An 18,198-nucleotide genomic window follows, 5' to 3' on the forward strand; every position below is an offset into this window, starting at 1 on the left:
AGGGAGAGTATGTCACCACAAGTCAGCACCGCCTCTTATTTTTCTCCTTTTTTTGTCTGCAGTTGTATTTTTACTATATTCCTACATCTTTCCACTTTTAGTGTTTGTGTCAGCATGTGTGTGTGTGTGTGAGTGAGAGAGAGAGAATGTGTGTGTGTGTGTGTATCTAAGACAAATAAAGAGGTTCATTTAAGTTGATGCTAAGTGGTAATCTTGTGGGTGTGTGCATGTTTTTATATGCATATTCATGTGACAAGGTGTGTGTGTGTGTGTGTGTGGATATGTGTATATATCAGAGACAGAAAATAAAGTTCTTTAGAGCTGAGGCAAAGTGATTTTGCAGGTGTGCGCATGTTTGTTGTGAATGAGTGTGTTTGGGTGTGAATGTGTGTGTGAGTCTGTGTGTATGTCTGAATGGATAAATACACTTGTAACAATAGGGGAAAAAAGAGCCATTGTTTAAACACTTCTTTAATTTTTTTATATTTTGCTACATAGCGACCTGGGCAATGCCTACCTGGAAGCGCAAGACATCCCGTACGAGACAACATGGGACCTGTGGGTGAACGAAGTGGCTCTGCTGATCTTCGCTTTGGGTTTCTTCGTCCTGAGCTACGTTCAGCTTCGCCGCCTCAACAAACTGCGGTGATAATGCACAGTGACAACAACAGCACAGGGCTGAGCGCTGCCAGTTTTTGCGACATTTCTTGTGGGGCAGGCATCGGAGTGCATCAGGGCATACAAGTCTTTGATGTGTGTGTATGTGTGTGTGTATCTGAGTTGAGCACAGGGCAAGTGGTGTGATTTTGTGGGGGTGTGCATATCTGTTTGCGTGTGTCTGTGTGTGTGTGTGAGAGAGAGAGAGAGAGAATTTTGAGTGTTCATTTTTATTCTTATTTCAGTATTTTCATTTTCTTTCATTTTATTTTTTCTCCCCCCTCTTTTTTTTTTTTTTTTTTTTCTCAATCATTTGGCAACTACTGATCTTTCATTTCATTATATTTTGATGTGTGTACCTATTTGTTGTTTTTTTGTTTTCTTTTTTTCTTCTTTTTCTTTTCTGTTTTCAAAAAAGATGTGGTGTTGCACACTTTGACACCTACTTGAAACTGAAACAAAACTCTTGGGTTGTTTATGTGGTTGAGGCTCCCATGGGTCTTTAGAAAGGTGTTTAAAGTTTTTATGCCAGTCCGGCCAAGATTTTGCACATGCCATCTAGATCAAAACTGGGTTGTTGTTTTTTGTTGTTTTTTTGTTGTTGTTTTTTTGGTGGGGGGGGTTGGGGGGGGGGGGGATTGTCATGTTAATCCAACCAACTGTTTGCGCTCAACATGTGGATCAATATTGAAATTCTGCCTTACTTTCATTCTTTTGTATATAGTCTTTCACCCAGCCATTTTGGCAGTCATACTCCATTTAATTACACATACTTAACCGTGACCCAACTAGTGCAGACTCTGGCAGGGGTCTGACATTCCTGTCCTGTGCAAACTACTATCCGCCTATGCGGAGAAAACGAAAGCAACTACGGCCGATAACCTCCCGGAAGTAGGTAACCTCCCCTTTGTCCCACTGGCTAGCGCCCTCTTTTTCCGGCAGCCATCATGACTCCTGTTCCTGTGCTCTCCATACGGTTAAGTTTTTTTCGTATTTTCTGTCTGTCTGTCGATTCTCTGGCGTTCCTGTTTTTTGTCAAATTTTGTCTCCAACCAGGTCACATTATTATGTAGCTCGATTGGGCAATCACGCTAAAATTAAGGCGCGATCGCAATCGATTCGCTGACACTCTGGGCCCTCTACTCCAGGCCCTCTCAGTAACGCCAACCCGCCGCCTCCTCCGGTCGACTCCAGACCTCCACCACCTCCTACACCTCCTCTGGTGACTTCTAGAGGTTTGTTGCCACACACTCAGTTCAGTGTTGCCTTTAATGTCATTTTATCGATCCGCGAACGCACTCAACGCGATCCGCGTTTTCTCGGCCCTGCCAGTCGGACCAGTATATGATAATCAGTCGTGTACAACAATGACCATCAGATCAACAGAGGAGGCAGCTGCTGCCCCGATTATTCGGGCTGGAATTTGATTATACAATTTATAGTAGAGAGTGTTTTGCCCAAGTTGCATCCCCAGTGCCTCGATCAAGAGGGCCTTAGGACTCACTATAGGGATGGATCCCACAGGCTAGTTAGCCCCCAAGGCTACAGCACTAAGTCCCAGTGCAATTTGACTTCTAGTCTGAGAGACATAGTCCTTCATGAAAGACTAAGCTGCAAATGATTTCCCTTTGCAATTCAGAAGCCGCTGATAATACAGCTCTCACTTTACTGTTGGCCATACTGAAAACACATGTCAGATCAGTGATTTGATGTAAATGGCCAGTACAACACATCTACAGCCACTTTCCTCCCTGCCCCCGCCCTGCTCCATCCCAGACTTAGTGCGCACCACACACAGCCAGAGGCCTGTCATGGATCCGGTCCCCTTTCTCACTAAAGAACCTTCAGCAAAAATTTTCCCCATGGAAACCCTCTTCCCTTAGGAATTCCACCACAGAATGAGACTCAGTGACCTGCGGGCACACGAAGTGCACTCCCACAGCCTGATCCAACCCAGCCATTGACTGCCGACAACTTTCTACAGGTTGCTCCAACATGCCACACTCAGGTAGAGAAGCCACCAAGCCTTCCGTATGCCCCTTCGTGATGGTACCTACCTGGGCAATTACACAGCCCTGTCCCAGAGACACCAAGGACCTCAAGTCTCTTGTTGCCAAATGTCTGCCCTTCTATGCATAGGCAACATGCCAGTGCTGTCTTTTTTGGCAACGACAGAAAAGTGGCGGGGGGAGCGCCTATCGCCTGTCAGCTCTCATGGAGGAGCTCTACAGATCTGGCTGTCACGCCTAAGGCAAGCCCAACATGGTGGCTTACCTGTCTCGTGCCACAGTTTCCTCTAAACACATATGTCACTTCCACTATCGGCCCACAACCAATGTGGAATCATCAGATCAAACCACATGTGCACCTCCTTGCATTGACGCTCAACCGCGCAAAAGTGAGACAACCCTATAGGGTATGTGTTTCCTTCCCTTCCTTTGATTCGAAGGGCTCTCAGTAAAGTGTGGATTCAACACACCGACCCGATTTTCTTTGCACTACATTTATCAGCACAGCTGTGGTCCACAGACCTCTCCCACAATAGGTGTTGCCTCTGCAGTGGTCACACAACAGGCCATCGCAGCGCACTGGCGATAGAACAGAAGGATTGAGACTTGATGCCTCCTCAGCCAGAGCACATGAAGTCAGAGCATGGTCCTCTTCTCTTGCCTTAGCGCACTCAACACGGCTGCAAGTCATGGATGCTGCCTACTGGAAAAACCCTGCCACCTTCATCTACTTCTACCTGAGAGATGTCGCACGCTTGTGGGATGATGGCTCAAGAGGCATCACTTCTGTGGTAGTTGCACAACAGGCCATCGCAGCACAGACAGTAGAACAGGCGAGCCCTCCACCTTGTCGCGCTATTCTGCACTAGTTGGGCCACGGTTAAGTATGGGCAATTAAAAGGAAATTTTCTATCTAAAATTACGTTTAAATAACATACTTACTGTGACCCAAATTTAAGACCACGTCCTCCCCGCTTCCTGTTCTCCCTGCTCGCTGTGCTGGTGATGGCATATTGCCGTCAAAAGAGGGCGCTAGCCAGCGGGACAAAGGGCAGGTTACCTACTTCCAGGAGGTTATTGGCCGTAGTTGCTTTTGTTTTCTCCGCATAGGCGGATAGTAGTTTGCAAAGGACAGGAATGTCAGACCCCTGCCGGAGCCTGCACTAGTTGGGTCACAGTAAGTATGTTATTTAAACGTAATTTTAGATAGAAAATTTCCTTTTTCGCAGGTGGTTGGTTATACTTGACAAAAGTTTTTTCTAATGAAATTGAAATATTAGGTTTTAAAAGGATGTTTTGTATGGGGATTATTTTTATTTATTTTGTTTTTGTGTTGGTAATTATTTAAGTTCATATATAATCTACTTAAGTTTGTTGCAGAAAAGGCATCTTTAAATTTTTTTGATTGGTAGAAATTCCATCACTAGTTACTTTTGTTGTGAGTGGTGTTATATTACTGTGATAACGTGATAACTATGCAGTTTTCTTGAAGATTTGATGGAAAATATTGATATCTATTGATCTCCAACGATTATTTAAAAAAAATTATTTTCTTTTTTTTTTCTTTTTTTGTTTGTTTTTTGTTGTTTTTTTCAAGGCCTGACTAAGCACGTTGGGTTGCGCTGCTGGTCAGGCATCTGCTTAGCAGATGTGGTGTAGCGTATATGGATTTGACTGAACGCAGTGACGCCTCCTTGAGCTACTGATACTAATACTACAGCAAATACCTCAAATACTTGTTAAATAAAACCAGGTTAGCATTACTGATGTGAGTACATGGTGGTGAACAATTGGCTACTGCAAATGAGGTGTTTTCTTTTTAATGTTTTTATGTGATGTTCTGTAACTTGAGTAAATGCTGCTATTTGCAGTTGTACATACAATCTCGCCCATGTCTGTGTGGGAAAGATAGGAGGAAGGTACTGAAAGAGGATTTGATGTTTCTTTTCATTTGTTTGTTTCCTCAATGAACACAAATATAACTGTATCCCAGAGTAATATGTCCAGTTGTCACATCACAAAAGAGATACACCTATATCAGGCTTGAATATTCCAGATTTTTAGGAAAGCTGGACACTGCATATCAAATGTGATCCAGATCCAAACTTTACATCTGAGGACTGTAATGTTTAAAAGGGTCGTCATTTTTTTAATTTCCTCATAAAATAGATAATATGAAAATTCAGCCATTTCTCCAATGTCAAAATGCCATCAATGACGTTAATGAACATCAGTAAAATGATACAGCTGACCTGTAGAAACGGATCTGACAAAGGGCCAGTTCAGTTTATCGTTACCAGGTATATATTTTCCAAAAATTCTGTGCTCTTTGTTATTGGAGAAAGACCCATAAAAGTACATATTTTCTGAAAGGTAAATGAATAAAGAATACAAAAAACATGATGTTTTCCCATTTTATATTTTTTCAGTGACATGCTGTTGTTTTTGAATCAGTGTTTTATTTTTTGTCACATCTTCAACTTGTTCATTACAAACATTAGTCAGGTAATTTGCACTGAGATATATTTTCTGGACAAATGGATAATACCTGCACACACAAATTATACTAGAACAACCACAGTATAAAAAAAATTTTTAAAAAGTTAAAGAGACAGATACACAATGCATTGTGACTTCTCCAAGTGATAATATGGATGTGGGGCCACGCCCCCTCGGTCTCCACCCCTCTCCTCTTCACCCCTCTCACACAGTCACTTCATCCAGTTCTCACCAGACCGCTTTGGCTGAGTGCCAAGAATATCACTCACACCGTGACCTGCTACATGTAATATAATAATTTGCTCATTTTCTGCCTTTTACAGCTGTACAGTCAACATCACTCACTGACAATCATATCTTGGCCAGTCTCTTCATTGCTCCTTTATTTTCTATCAAATCATCCTATAAAAGTTCATCACTGTCTTCTCCTTCGAATTTACACTTCAATTCTTTCTGAGCATCAGCTAAAGAAAGCAATCTTGGTTGACTTAGGGCAACACTATCGCATGTCTTGAGCAAACGGAGTCCGACATTTTGTTGAGCGGGCGAGGAGAGGAGCCAGGCAAACACTGCGGCAGTAACCCAACCAAAACATTCAAATAAAGGACTGCCTCATGACGTAGATGGGGTTTCTAGGTATGAATAGAATCTAGAAAGATTCCCCAAGCTAAAGCTACCAGTATTTTTGTCAATGAACTCCATGCAAACCAGGGAAGAGTCAGAATATTTCGATGACGAGTTATCTCGCCATTGTGGCAGCGAAGCACACATGCAAGTGCTGACGAGTTACCTCATCATATAGGCAGCCTTGGGGTTAAATTGAAAATTTTATGTTGGTGATCCAAGGAATGCAATCACAAGACGAAGACGTCCAAACACAAAATGCTGACCGACATCCTGACTTAAGTTCTGTCTTATCTTGGTGAGGTGACAGCTCTTCACTGATGAGCAGCATACTTCTCAGCAGCAGTCAAGGGTTTAATTAAAGGCAAGAACTACCAACCTTGAAGACACCCACAAGCCAGGTTGACCTGCGACAGTTAACAAATGAACAAACCTTGCTTTTGGTGATGGGACTGGTAGAAGAAGACCCTCATGTTTCCCTTCAAGAATAAGTATGACCTGTGTCCTATCATTTGGAACAGAAAAACGGATTCTGCAACACAACCATGGTCAGCTCGTGGGGGGTGGGGGTGGTGGGGTTGAACCCTACGGAAGGTTGAACGTTCAATGAAATAACTTAACATTTGGACCTCTATGCTGTCACTTATGATGTAAAATCATAGAAACTGAATGTCATTCAATAATTAATGTATCCCCAACAAGTGCTGGGGTCAGATGTGTGTCTGTTGATGCACAAAGACCAGCTGTTCTCTGACCAGGGCAAAAGCGATCTGAACAGTGCTGAGTTTGCTTGGAGTTTTCTAAATCTGCGCAAGTTCCATAGTCATGGGAAAACATTTGTGGTGCTGAGCTAACTTGGCACTGTTTGTGCAACCCAGCCGAGGTTGTCAGAGCTGGACGACTTTTTTTCATATTTCTATTTCTTTTATCTTTTTTTTTTGTCACTGCTCATAACTGTATGGGAACTTTCCTTCATATAGGCATGAAGTCTGTATATGAAATCAAAATTGAAACTTTTTTTCAATTTCTACTTAGGGAGAGGAATAAGCATACTCTGGCCTGTTCTTACATGAAATCAAAATTGAAACTTTTTTTTCAATTTCTACTTAGGTCTCTAGAGGAATAAGCATACTCTGGTCTGTTCTTCTTCGACCCTCACAAAACAAAATAATAAACTGGTCAAGGAAATACAAGAAACAAAACAAGAGGAGAAAAAAGTAAAAATGTACACAAGCGTGTTTTAAAGAAACCCGAAAAAAGCAAAAGAAAACAAGAACAAAATAAACTGCAGAGAAATACAAGTTATACCCTATATGACTATAGAAGAAGCATTTCATATTCAATGTGTGTGTACACAAAAGCAATTGGGAAAAGGGGGGAAAAGAAAGGATAGAGAAAGAGAGACAAGGACATGAGATAACATCTTTTTTTGTTTGTTTTTATTTGGAATGAGCAACATCCAACTGTCAGTACCATCAGAGCACTACTTTCAGACAACAGACGTGCACTTTGTTTCACAAGTTTCAAGTTTTCATTATCCTTTCACTCCTACTGGAGTATGGAGGATTACTACAAAATAATATTTTCATGCCCAGAACAAACATTTCCAAATACACAACAATGGTCACATAAAAGTTGGGAAAACACAAATGTCTTTTAACTCCAAAAGTGCAGCGAGGCAACATTTGCAAAATCTAATCATCTTACTTACAGGTAAAATAACTTCTAATTACACATACTTAACCGTGACCCACTAGTGCAGACTGCGGCAGTGGTCTGATTCCTGTCCTGTGCAAACTACTACCCGCCTATGCAGAGAAAACAAAAGTAGCTACGGCCGATAACCTCCCGTAGTAGGTTACCTCCCCATTGCATCCCTGACTAGCACCCTCTTTTTCCAGCAGCCATCTGACTCCTGCTCCGGTGCTCTGCCTACGGTTAAGTTTTTTTCGTATTTTCTGTCTATCGATTCTTTGGCGCTCTCGTTTTGTGTATGATGATGAATCAAAACAGGTCACAAAACTACTTGTCCCGATTGGGCATTCGAGCTCATATTAAGGCGCGATCACAACCGAGACTTTTTTTGCCTCCTTTGAGCATATTGCAATAATTAAAAACCGATTATGGAGACAAATATTTTTTTAGGAACGTATCTATTTCGCAACTGATCATAATTTGGACATTCCAATATAAAATGGAACTCGTCCCCAATCACAGACATGTTACAAACCTTACAAAGCTGTAACTCTCGTGGTATTCCTCTGTGTCTCCCTGTTTCTATTTCCAGCTTATGATTACTACTTCAAAATTTGAAGAAGCTGATAACATAATTATCAGGCATTTGACACATACACACACACACACGTTAACAAATACATGTTAGTAATGACACAAAATGTAAACACAGTTTACAAATCTGAATCATATGCAAAAGGACATTTCAACACACACGATGCATAAATGATTTTTCACTTGTTCATGAATTCTCCACTACCTACATTGAAATGGTGACTTTTCATTGCATCATTTGTCGTCAGTTGACATCAACATGATTCATGTCCATAATTTCAAGGTTAAAAGTCCCTTTTGGGGCAGTGAATTCAAATCCACTGTGTCTAAGGCTCGGAATAGGAAGGTGAGGCCCAATCCTCTTCTTCCACCATTTAAGCCTTTCCCAACCAAAGTCAGGGTACCCATTTATGTCTGGGTGGAGTGAGGAAACGTGGAGAAAAGTGCCTGTGCCAAGAACACAACACCATGCCAAAATGAGGCCTTGAATCCTGATCATTGGTGAATACTGGATCAGAAATCTAGCCGATTCTGCCACAGTGCCTCTCACATCAAAGTACCTGATGCTGTTGCAGTCTTCCACTCAGCTACCTGATTTACCTTCACTCCTACCAGCTCTCATGAAATCCCTATAAAACCCAGGCTTCTTCGTATGATAAAAATAATCAATTCTGCTGGTATTTATTTATCTGTTCATAACAGTGCAGTTACACAGGAGGTCAGAACCAAAATTTCACTTGTGACCACATATAGAAATTGGCACAATGGTAAACTATTGAATTATTCTGCACAGTATTGTTTTGTATCATTTTTTGTCACAACAGATTTCTCTGTGTGAATTCAGGCTGCCCTCCATAGGGAAAGCATGTCACCACAGTGCAGCACCATCCATGGTTTTTTTTTCTTCCTGTTTTTTCTGTCAGCAAGTGTTTTTGGTTTTACTATCAAAGTGGAGTGATGGCCTAGAGGTAACACGTCCGCCTAGGTAGCGAGAGAATCTGAGCACGCTGGTTCGAATCATGGCTCATCCGCCGATATTTTCTCCCCCTCCACTAGGCCTTGAGTGGTGGTCTGCACGCTAGTCATTCAGATGACACGATAAACCAAGGTCCCGTGTGCAGCATGCACTTAGCGCACGTAAAAGAACCCACAGCAACAAAGGGGTTGTTCCTGGCAAAATTCTGTTGAAAATTCCACTTCATAGGAAAAACAAATAAAACAGCACACAGGAAAAAAAAAAAAAAAAAATGGGTGGCGCTGTAGTGTTGCGACGTGCTCTCCCTGAGGACAGCAGCCCAAATATCACATAGAGACATCTGTTGTGATAAAGAAATACAAATACATATACAAAAGTGACCTCTTCTACAGAACATTGTCGGGAACAACCCTCTTGTTGCCATGTGTTCTTTTGCATTCACCAAGTGCTTGCTGCTTACAGGATTCCATCCGAATGACTACCATCCAGACCACCACTCAAGGGTGGGGAAGCAGAAATGTTGGTCTGTGTATAGGACTCGAACGGCTGAATAGCAAGGCAGTAGCTGGATAAAGCACTTGGATTTGGTGTGTATTCCCACAGCGTGTTCTTCCAGATCAGACTGCATGACATGACCCATACGACCTCTACAGTACAGCCTGTTTATCAAATGAGTGTAGAATCTTTTTCACCCTTCACTTGCAAAAATCCATGCATAACTCAGTGAACACAATAATAATATCTGCATGTTACACCCTTGTCTTGGTTTTTACCCTTCACATGTAAAATCCTTGCATTACATGGTCACACCATAATAAAATCAGCATTTATACATTAGTATTTGATGCAGGAATGTGAACTGTGCTGTCATCTGTATTCCATGCAATGTATACCCTTCAAAAAAGGAAAAAAAATATCCTCTGGTTCCATTCATAAACTAAAAACTAACACAAAAAAACAAAAACAAAAAAAATTAGCTAATAGCACCCTTGGTGTATTCATAAAGAAAAAACAAATACAAAAAAATAATGAAAAAATAAAAAAGAAAAGCAACTTTCATGTTCTTTGGTTTCTCTCATAAACAAGAAGCACCCGTAAAGATGACCTCACTTGAGGCCCTCTTTTTCTTTTGCCTTGCAAGATAGTACAGTCATATTGCAAACGACAGAATATATATCTGCTTCTTTCTCCTCAGTTTGTATAACACACACACACACACACACACACACACACACACACATATATATATATATATATATATATATGTCACATTGTGGTCTGCGTGTTATGTGTTTGTGTCTCTGTGTAACAGCACATATACGTGAGTGTGGATGCACACAAGTTCGCTGAACACCTCTTTGAAAACTGACTGATCCTTCTTCCCTCTTGTTGCGATTCAGTCAGCTGAGAGAGAGAGACGATGTGCTGCATGCAGGCAGACAGGCAGGTAGGAGAGGTAGTGATGATGAATCCATTATAAAAAAATTATTAAAAAAAAAAAAAAAGGGAGCGGGCTGCCCCAATTTCAACTGTCTGGCACCACATACACACACACACACAAGCTCAAGAGTCGACCTTTACAAACACTTTGGGACGAGAGAAGATGCGTAGTGCCTCTTCAAGCTCGGCCAGCTTGCTTTCCGTCTCTTTGCGTTTGTTGCGGACCCTGACTGTGTCCGTGCCGATGGGCAGGGCCGCCAGTTCTCGCACCAGCTCCTTCTCTTCTGCAAACAACAAGACGTCATATGTGCATGTAAATGCACGCACACAAACATACCCACACTCCACACATACACACACGCACACATGCTCACACACTCACACACACATGCACACACACATGCACACGCACACGCACACACATGCACATACACACACACACACACACACACACACACAAACACAATCTGAACATAGTAAGTATACAGACTTTAGTCAATTTAATTCTGAAAAAATACAATTCTAAATAAAAGGAATATCTTAGAACTGACCATCTCTTTCCTCTTTCACAGAATGGCTTTGATAATGACCCATAATTATGCAGACGTCGCTGAAAAATTATGCATATAAAACAAACACAAACAAAACAAAAAAACACGCCAAAAGGCCACTTAACCCCTAAACTCCTGCTGACAAGTATGCTCATCCGCGAAGTGCTGTCACCTCACTGTAGATAAGACAGTAGAGCTTACAGGTCAGGTTGACAGTCATCATTCTCTGTCCAGACTTCTTCCTCTTGGGACTGCATTACTTTTGTTCAGCAAAATGAATGATGCCATGGGTAAGGGCACAAAAAAGTGGTAACTGCACTTCAAACTGATGCCACACTGATCTCATTTCACCAAGGGTCAGCAGTCAAGAGGTTAATGACCCACAGACACAAACAAAAACCAGTACATAATCCACGCTGTTACTCAGGAGGAAGGTGGTAGAATGGTTAAGATGCCCATATAAACAAAATCGTCTCAAAGTATGTGGCCTTTCATGCCCTGCTCTCATGGTAACCTCAGTTTCGATACCCCTCCACTTCCGTGCTTGGGGTGAGTCCTGTCAATGTCGTCAGCGTCGGCAGATTCATGGGGGGCTGTTGTTTGAGGGACGTGGTGGCGGTCTCCACTCTGGGAGGGACGCTCACTCAGTCTGGCTCCACGACTAAGCCATTATTGTCGTTAGTAGGGGGCTTAGTAGGTGGTGTCCTAAGTACGTTAAAACAGAACAGGCACCACTGAACACCACCGAAGTGACTCAGCAGCAGTGCAGGGTCTCCTCTGGTGTGTGGCCTACTGGTGACCTAACATCGATGGTTCCCTGTGGACTGCCGACGCTGAAACTGCGACGGACGAACACGGGTGTGGCCGCGTATTGGGGAATCTAAATGGGCGGCGTGGGAGTAATGCCACTGAAACGGTGCAGATGATGGGGGAGCAAAAAAAAAAGAAAAAAAAAAAAAAGATGCCCATCTGCCGATACAGAGAGTCCGTGAGGGTCTGGGTTCAAACTCCCACTCTCGCCTTTTCTCCCAGGTTTGACTGAAAGATCAAACTGAGTGTCCAGTCATTCGGATGAGACGACAAACTGAGGACCCGTGTGCAGCATGCAACTGGCGCACTGAAAAAGAACCCATGGCAACAAGAGTGTTGTTTTCTAGCAAAATTCTGTAGCAGTAATCCACTCTGATATGTGGGTACACAAACATTAATTTAAATATACATGCATGCACTCAAGGCCTGACTGAGTACGTTGGGTTATGCTGCTGGTCAAGCATCTGCTGAGCTGATGTGGTGTAGCGTACATGGATTTATCCGAACACAGTGATGCCTCCTTGAGAAACTAAAAACTGAAACTGGTACGGACTGTTCTGCAGAAGAGCCAGTGTCTCCAAACGCTCGTTCTCAGGCAGAGCCCTGTGTCCTGGCGGCATGGCAGGGTCAGGGATGCTGGCGATTCGCTCCTCCTCCTCTTTCTTCCACTGCTTCTTGCGGTTCTTCAAACTGCACACAGGACAAACAGTGATGATGACAATAATGATGATGATTATGATGCTGGAGATTCTCTCCCCTTTCTTCCACTGCTTCTTGTTCTTCAAACTGCACACAGGACAAACAGTGATGATGACAATGATGATGATAATGATGATGATTATGATGCTGGCGATTCTTCTTTCTTCCACTGCTTCTTGCGGTTCTTCAAACTGCACACAGGACAAACAGTGATGATGATGACGATGACGATAATGATGATGATTATGATGCTGGCGATTCTCTCCTCTTTCTTCCGCTGCTTCTTGCAGTTCTTCAAACTGCACACAGGACTCAGGACACACAATAATGATGATAATGATGATGATGATGTTGACGATGTTAGCTTTTCTCTCCTCCTCCTCTTTCTTCCACTGCTTCTTGCGTTCTTCAAACTGCACACGTGACACAGGAAACAGTGATAATGACAATGATGATGATGATGATGATGTTGGCTCGTCTCTCCTCCCCCTCTTTCTTCCACTGATAACTACAAACAAGACACAGGAAACACAGTGATGATAATGATGATGACAATGATTCTGATGATGATGATGCTAGCTCTTCTCTCCCCCTCCTCTTCCTTCCACTGCTTACTGCGGTTCTTCAAACTGCACACTGACACAGTGATGATGATGATGATGTCAATGATAATGATGATGATGATGATTATGATGCTGGCGATTCTCTCCTCCTCCTCTTTATGCCACTACTTCTTGCAGTTCTTCAAACTGCACACAAGACACACGAAAAACAGTGATGATGATGATGATGCATGAATGGAAAATGCCCGTGAATGATAAAAACAACAGGGTTTGGAAATGGAAGGGTTTGGCAGTGAATACATTCTTATAGAGAACTTTAGAAACGCTCCCTCCTTCCCCTCCCCCTAATTTCTTATGCTTGATCTGATTTGATATGGATACTCATACAAAAAATATAATATAGCTCTCCAGAGCTGGCGCCCTTTGATGGGTCATTTAATTCCACCAGGGTGTCTAGCCACCCTCCTCCTCACCATTCTCCGAGTATGATATAAGGATGGTAATATTTACCAAGTGCAGGTAAGCCATACAGTGAGCAGGGGCTGAAAGAAAGACTCACTATGCAGGAACCTCCCCCAGGCTGTAGTCCATCATGGCTTCCTCGCTCCTCTTCTTGCGCTCCTCTTGAGCGGTGGCGCTGGGTGGACGCTGCAGTCGGGAGTGCTTTGCGCTGCGGCCGTTCACCTTGATGAAGTCCACGTCATGACGCGCCATCTTCACCTGTTCAAAAGAAACGTCAGTAACAACAATAATAATGACAATAATAACAAAAATAATGATAATGATGATGATGATGATGATGATGATAATAACAACAATAATGATGACAATAATAATGATAACAAGAAGAAGATGGTGAGGATATATACAGTGCCCATTCTCAAAACAGCGGTCTAGCGACCACCAGAAAAACATTCTGAAACTAATTCACCATTACAAAACAAACAACAAAAAAAAGAGAATTGTGTTTACTGTTTTAGATTATTATTTAGTCACAACAGATTTCTCTGTGTGAAATTTGGGCTGTTCTCCCTGGGGAGAGTGTGTCACAGCAGTTCAGCCCCACTCTTTTCTTTCTTTTTTTTTTTTAATCTGTCTGCAGGTGAACTTGTTTCATCATCAAATTGGATTTTTCTACAGAATTAGCCAGGGGAAACCATTTTGTTTATATAGTATCTTTTACGTGCACTAGGTGCATGCTGCACACGGGACCTCAGTTTATCGCCTCATCCAAAATACTAGCACCCAGTCACCATGAAAGGTCCAGTGCATGGGGGAGAAAAAAATCCTGGTCCGTAGGAGGGACTCTCACCTTGGACACTCACTTCCTAGTCAGGAGCTTTACCACTAGTCAGGTGCTTTACCAGCAGCTAGTTAGGTGCTTTACCACAAGTCAAGTGCTTTACCACCAGTAAGGCGCTTTACCACTAGTCAGGCGCTTTACCACTTGTCAGGTGCTTTACCACTAGTCAGGCGCTTTACCACTTGTCTGGTGCTTTACCACTTGTCAGGTGCATTACCACTTATCTGGTGCTTTACCACTTGTCTGGTGCTTTACCACAAGTCAGGTGCTTTACCACCAGTCAGGCGCTTTACCACTAGTCAGGTGCTTTACCACTAGTCAGGTGCTTTACCACTTGTCTGGTGCTTTACCACTTGTCAGGTGCTTTACCAGCAGCTAGTTAGGTGCTTTACCACTAGTCAGGCGCTTTACCACTTGTCTGGTGCTGTACCACTAGTCACATGCATTACCACTAGTCAGGTGCTTTACCACTTATCTGGTGCTTTACCACTTGTCTGGTGCTTTACCACTAGTCAGGTGCATTACCACTAGTCAGGTGCTTTACCACTTGTCTGGTGCTTTACCACTTGTCAGGTGCTTTACCACAAGTCAGGCGCTTTACCACTTGTCTGGTGCTGTACCACTAGTCAGGCGCTTTATCACTAGGCCACTGCTCCACGCAAGGTTTGAACCAAAAGGCTGCTCTTTTTCCAGTCTCACCTCACTTGCTGACAGAGCCAGAGGTACGGACACCCTGTCAGAGGCATCGGGTGTGCATGGCCGAGACTCCACCTTCACAGGGGGACCTGCCCGAGAGTGGGCCCTCAGGAATGTAGCAGACCCCGGGCGTGAGGAAGGGGGGTTCTGGAAAGCAAAATGAACAGGAATATTACCGAATAAATGTATAATTTTTTTTTTTTTTTTTAATAGATAATATCAGAAGGGTAATACGAAGAAAAAAAATCAACTTGCTACCTGCAAAATCTTCTTCTCCCTCAGTTCTGTGAAGATTCATTGGGGCACTGTTTACAAGATTCCTCCAGGTCTGTCAGTTGTGCATCAAAGCTTGGGTCTCTATATGTGGTTTTCCTGTCCATTCTGCACTGTTATCAGTCCACTGGGGTTGGTTTTTTTTTCGGTCTTCCCCTCCATCTCTCCCTCTCTCAACAGTTCCTTGGAAGATTGTTTTTGCAAGGCAATTGGATCTTTTTACAAAGCCATGCCAGCATAGCTTTCTTTTCTTTAACTGATGTCAGCAGCCCTTAAAATGATCCAATGTGCTGCATGATGTTCATGGTGACATGATCAGTGTTAACTGGTGTTTTGGTATCCTGTGATAACACCTCATTTCCATGGCTTGAATTCTTCTTTCCAAATCAGCAGTAAGGGTCCATGTCTCGCATGCTGACAGGAAGATGGAATATACCAGAGCATGCAAGAGTCTGATCATGTGTTTCCTGCAGAATCAACAATGTTTATAAATTGGCTGCTGTGAGCTTTCCTGTCTCAATCCTTTCTAAAGGCGGAATGAAGTTTATGGTTCTTTCTCATTTTCACACACACACACACACACACACACACACACACACACACATGCACACACATGCACATGCACCCCCCCCCCAACCCCCTCCCACACACACATACACAAACACATGTACATACAAAAGCACATAAACAAGCATGTGTGTGTGCCTGTATTTTTCTGCAGATTAGAAACAATCACTTGAAAAAACTGACAATCTACATCAATGGTACAGATGTGGTCTTCAGCAAAATGATTACACGATGGTTGTTCCAGATGATTTCCATTTCTTTACCTCTAAATCTTGTTTGATTCTAGAAGGAACATCAGTATATTTGTCAGACTTCCACATAACTTTCACTGGTTTCACAGACTCTGCCTCTTTCTCCTGGGTTTTCTTTTGAATCTGGCGCATGCGACGCACATTTTCCAACATGTGATCCTTCATACTGAAGTCTGAAACAGAATGGAAAAACATCAGTCACAGGAAAAAAAACAACAAATGATTGAAAAGTGCACACAGGCAATACAACTATTATTGGCTAATTTCAATAATTGATTGGTAAATGTTACCCACCTGATACAAAGAGAAGATGTGGGTGAATCAATCATCTACAACACTTTTTTTTTTAAAGAGAAAGTGAAAAAAAAAGGTTGTCACCAACTTCAGAGGTGCTATAGATTTACTTTCACACTTTTAGCATCAGAGACTGGCTATATCTGTTAAAATAAATGATCACTGGTCTGTTTGTTAAACTTAACATTGACTACAATGAAAACAAAAGACTAACACTATCAGCCTGTGAAGACAATTCAAAAGTGATGAATACTATACTAAGAAGACAATCTATGAAGAAGTTACCAGTCAAGCAGAGCCTATAAAATCTATGAAGAAGTTACCAGTCAAGCAGAGCCTATAAATCTGTGCTTACCTTTTCTTTGTCTGGCTGACCCTATCAGCCCTGATCCCTGCATCATCAAGCCTCCTTGCTGCATCTTGCCTCGGCACAAACTGACAACAAAGCTGGCTTCCTGTTCAACAACAGAAATAAATATCTTTAAATTATGCACAGGCTGAATGAGAACTATAACCCAAATAATGCAGAAATATAAATCTCTGACTGTGAGCAAATGATAAATGTAAGATACTAACTCTTTCAACGCCAAGTTTATGTGTGAAAAAACACTCCCCAGCCCCAAATCTTTTTTACTTGATGAGCACTCTCAGTCACACAAATTTGGTTCATGTCAAAACAACACAATGGACTTATTCACTTCAAACTTCATCTCCACTTCTTCCATTTTATTTTATTTATCTATTTTCTTCTTTTGTTTGTTGTTGTTGGGCGGGATACGCAATTAAGTACACTTCTGCAAGAAACTTTGTATTCATTCTTCATAATAAAAAAAATGTTCTTTTAAGATATGTGTCAAGGAGATTTTTGAACGTGTTAGTATTTTGTGCAAGTTTAACTTCGGCTGGTAGTGCATTCCATGTTTGTGCAATTCGGTCAGCCAATGAATTTTTTCTAAGACTGGTGCTGCTCTGTTCTAAACAAATTTTCTTTGTGGAGTTCCTTGTACTATTATAATCTGACATTCTAAAGATATATTTTGCATTTACATCATTTTTGTTATTTAATACCTTAAACGTTTCAATCAAATCTCCTCTTACTCTTCTGAAACCTTTTCGTGAGTGTAGATTCAAGTATGTAAGTCTTTGTTGATAACTCATATTCTTGCATTCTTTTAATAATTTCGTTGCCCTTCTTTGGACCCTTTCTATCGCTATAGATTGTCTCTTTTGGTATGGGTGCCACACTTCCCAGTACGTTTTTAATTTCAACTGAACTTAAGAACAACACATATTTGGGAAGATCACTGACTCATTCATGATGGGATTTTTCAAAAAGGTAATGAAACCTGACGTATCACTATCAGGATCATTAGAATTTTGTGCTGCATGCCGGTTCCCGATCCAAAGAAATATTGAATAAAAATTTGCAATTCATAAATAGTAACGCTTACAAGGTGCTAGAAATATCCGCTATTCACAAGATAAACTGGACAACAAAACATACACCAACGCTTTCCAACAGCTCGTTGTTATGACGCTATCGAAGCAGCCATATTGATATCGATGTATTTCCGTTTCTGGAATTTAAAAATATTTTCAACAAATACTATGTATGACAAAAATTGTAATATCTGACAAAAAGGGTCTCTACATGTATGATTCGTATTACAAAAAGAAAGTGATTTCAAAAACATTTT

At 41.9% G+C, this 18,198-nt stretch overlaps 2 protein-coding genes across 4 annotated transcripts in view; one reads left to right on the forward strand and one right to left on the reverse strand.

Annotated features, from left to right (window-relative positions):
* The window catches only part of LOC143298627 (broad substrate specificity ATP-binding cassette transporter ABCG2-like), a 47,735-nt gene extending 41,374 nt beyond the window's left edge, over nt 1-6,361 (forward strand). For both annotated transcript variants that reach the window (XM_076611540.1, XM_076611611.1), the window contains exon 19: nt 499-6,361. In XM_076611540.1, coding sequence (XP_076467655.1) covers nt 499-649 — 151 coding nt within the window. In that variant the 3' untranslated portion in view covers nt 650-6,361. The remainder of the gene's footprint in view (nt 1-498) is intronic.
* On the reverse strand, nt 6,354-18,054 carry LOC143298759 (enkurin domain-containing protein 1-like). Of its 2 annotated transcripts, none has more exons than XM_076611739.1 (7): nt 18,006-18,054; nt 16,857-16,956; nt 16,220-16,380; nt 15,120-15,263; nt 13,677-13,837; nt 12,409-12,545; nt 6,354-10,778 (listed from the first exon to the last, which is right to left on the reverse strand). In XM_076611739.1, the coding sequence occupies exons 2-7, from the start codon at nt 16,918-16,920 to the stop codon at nt 10,618-10,620; spliced, it is 828 nt and encodes a 275-aa protein (XP_076467854.1). In that variant the 5' UTR covers nt 16,921-16,956; nt 18,006-18,054; the 3' UTR covers nt 6,354-10,617. The 2 variants fall into 2 exon arrangements, with proteins under 2 accessions (XP_076467854.1, XP_076467938.1); XM_076611823.1 differs by having other exon boundaries at nt 17,953-18,011.
* Nucleotides 18,055-18,198: the final 144 nt, after the last annotated feature.

This window comes from Babylonia areolata, chromosome 1, assembly GCF_041734735.1.
Source record: "Babylonia areolata isolate BAREFJ2019XMU chromosome 1, ASM4173473v1, whole genome shotgun sequence".
Lineage (NCBI taxonomy): Eukaryota > Metazoa > Mollusca > Gastropoda > Neogastropoda > Buccinidae > Babylonia > Babylonia areolata.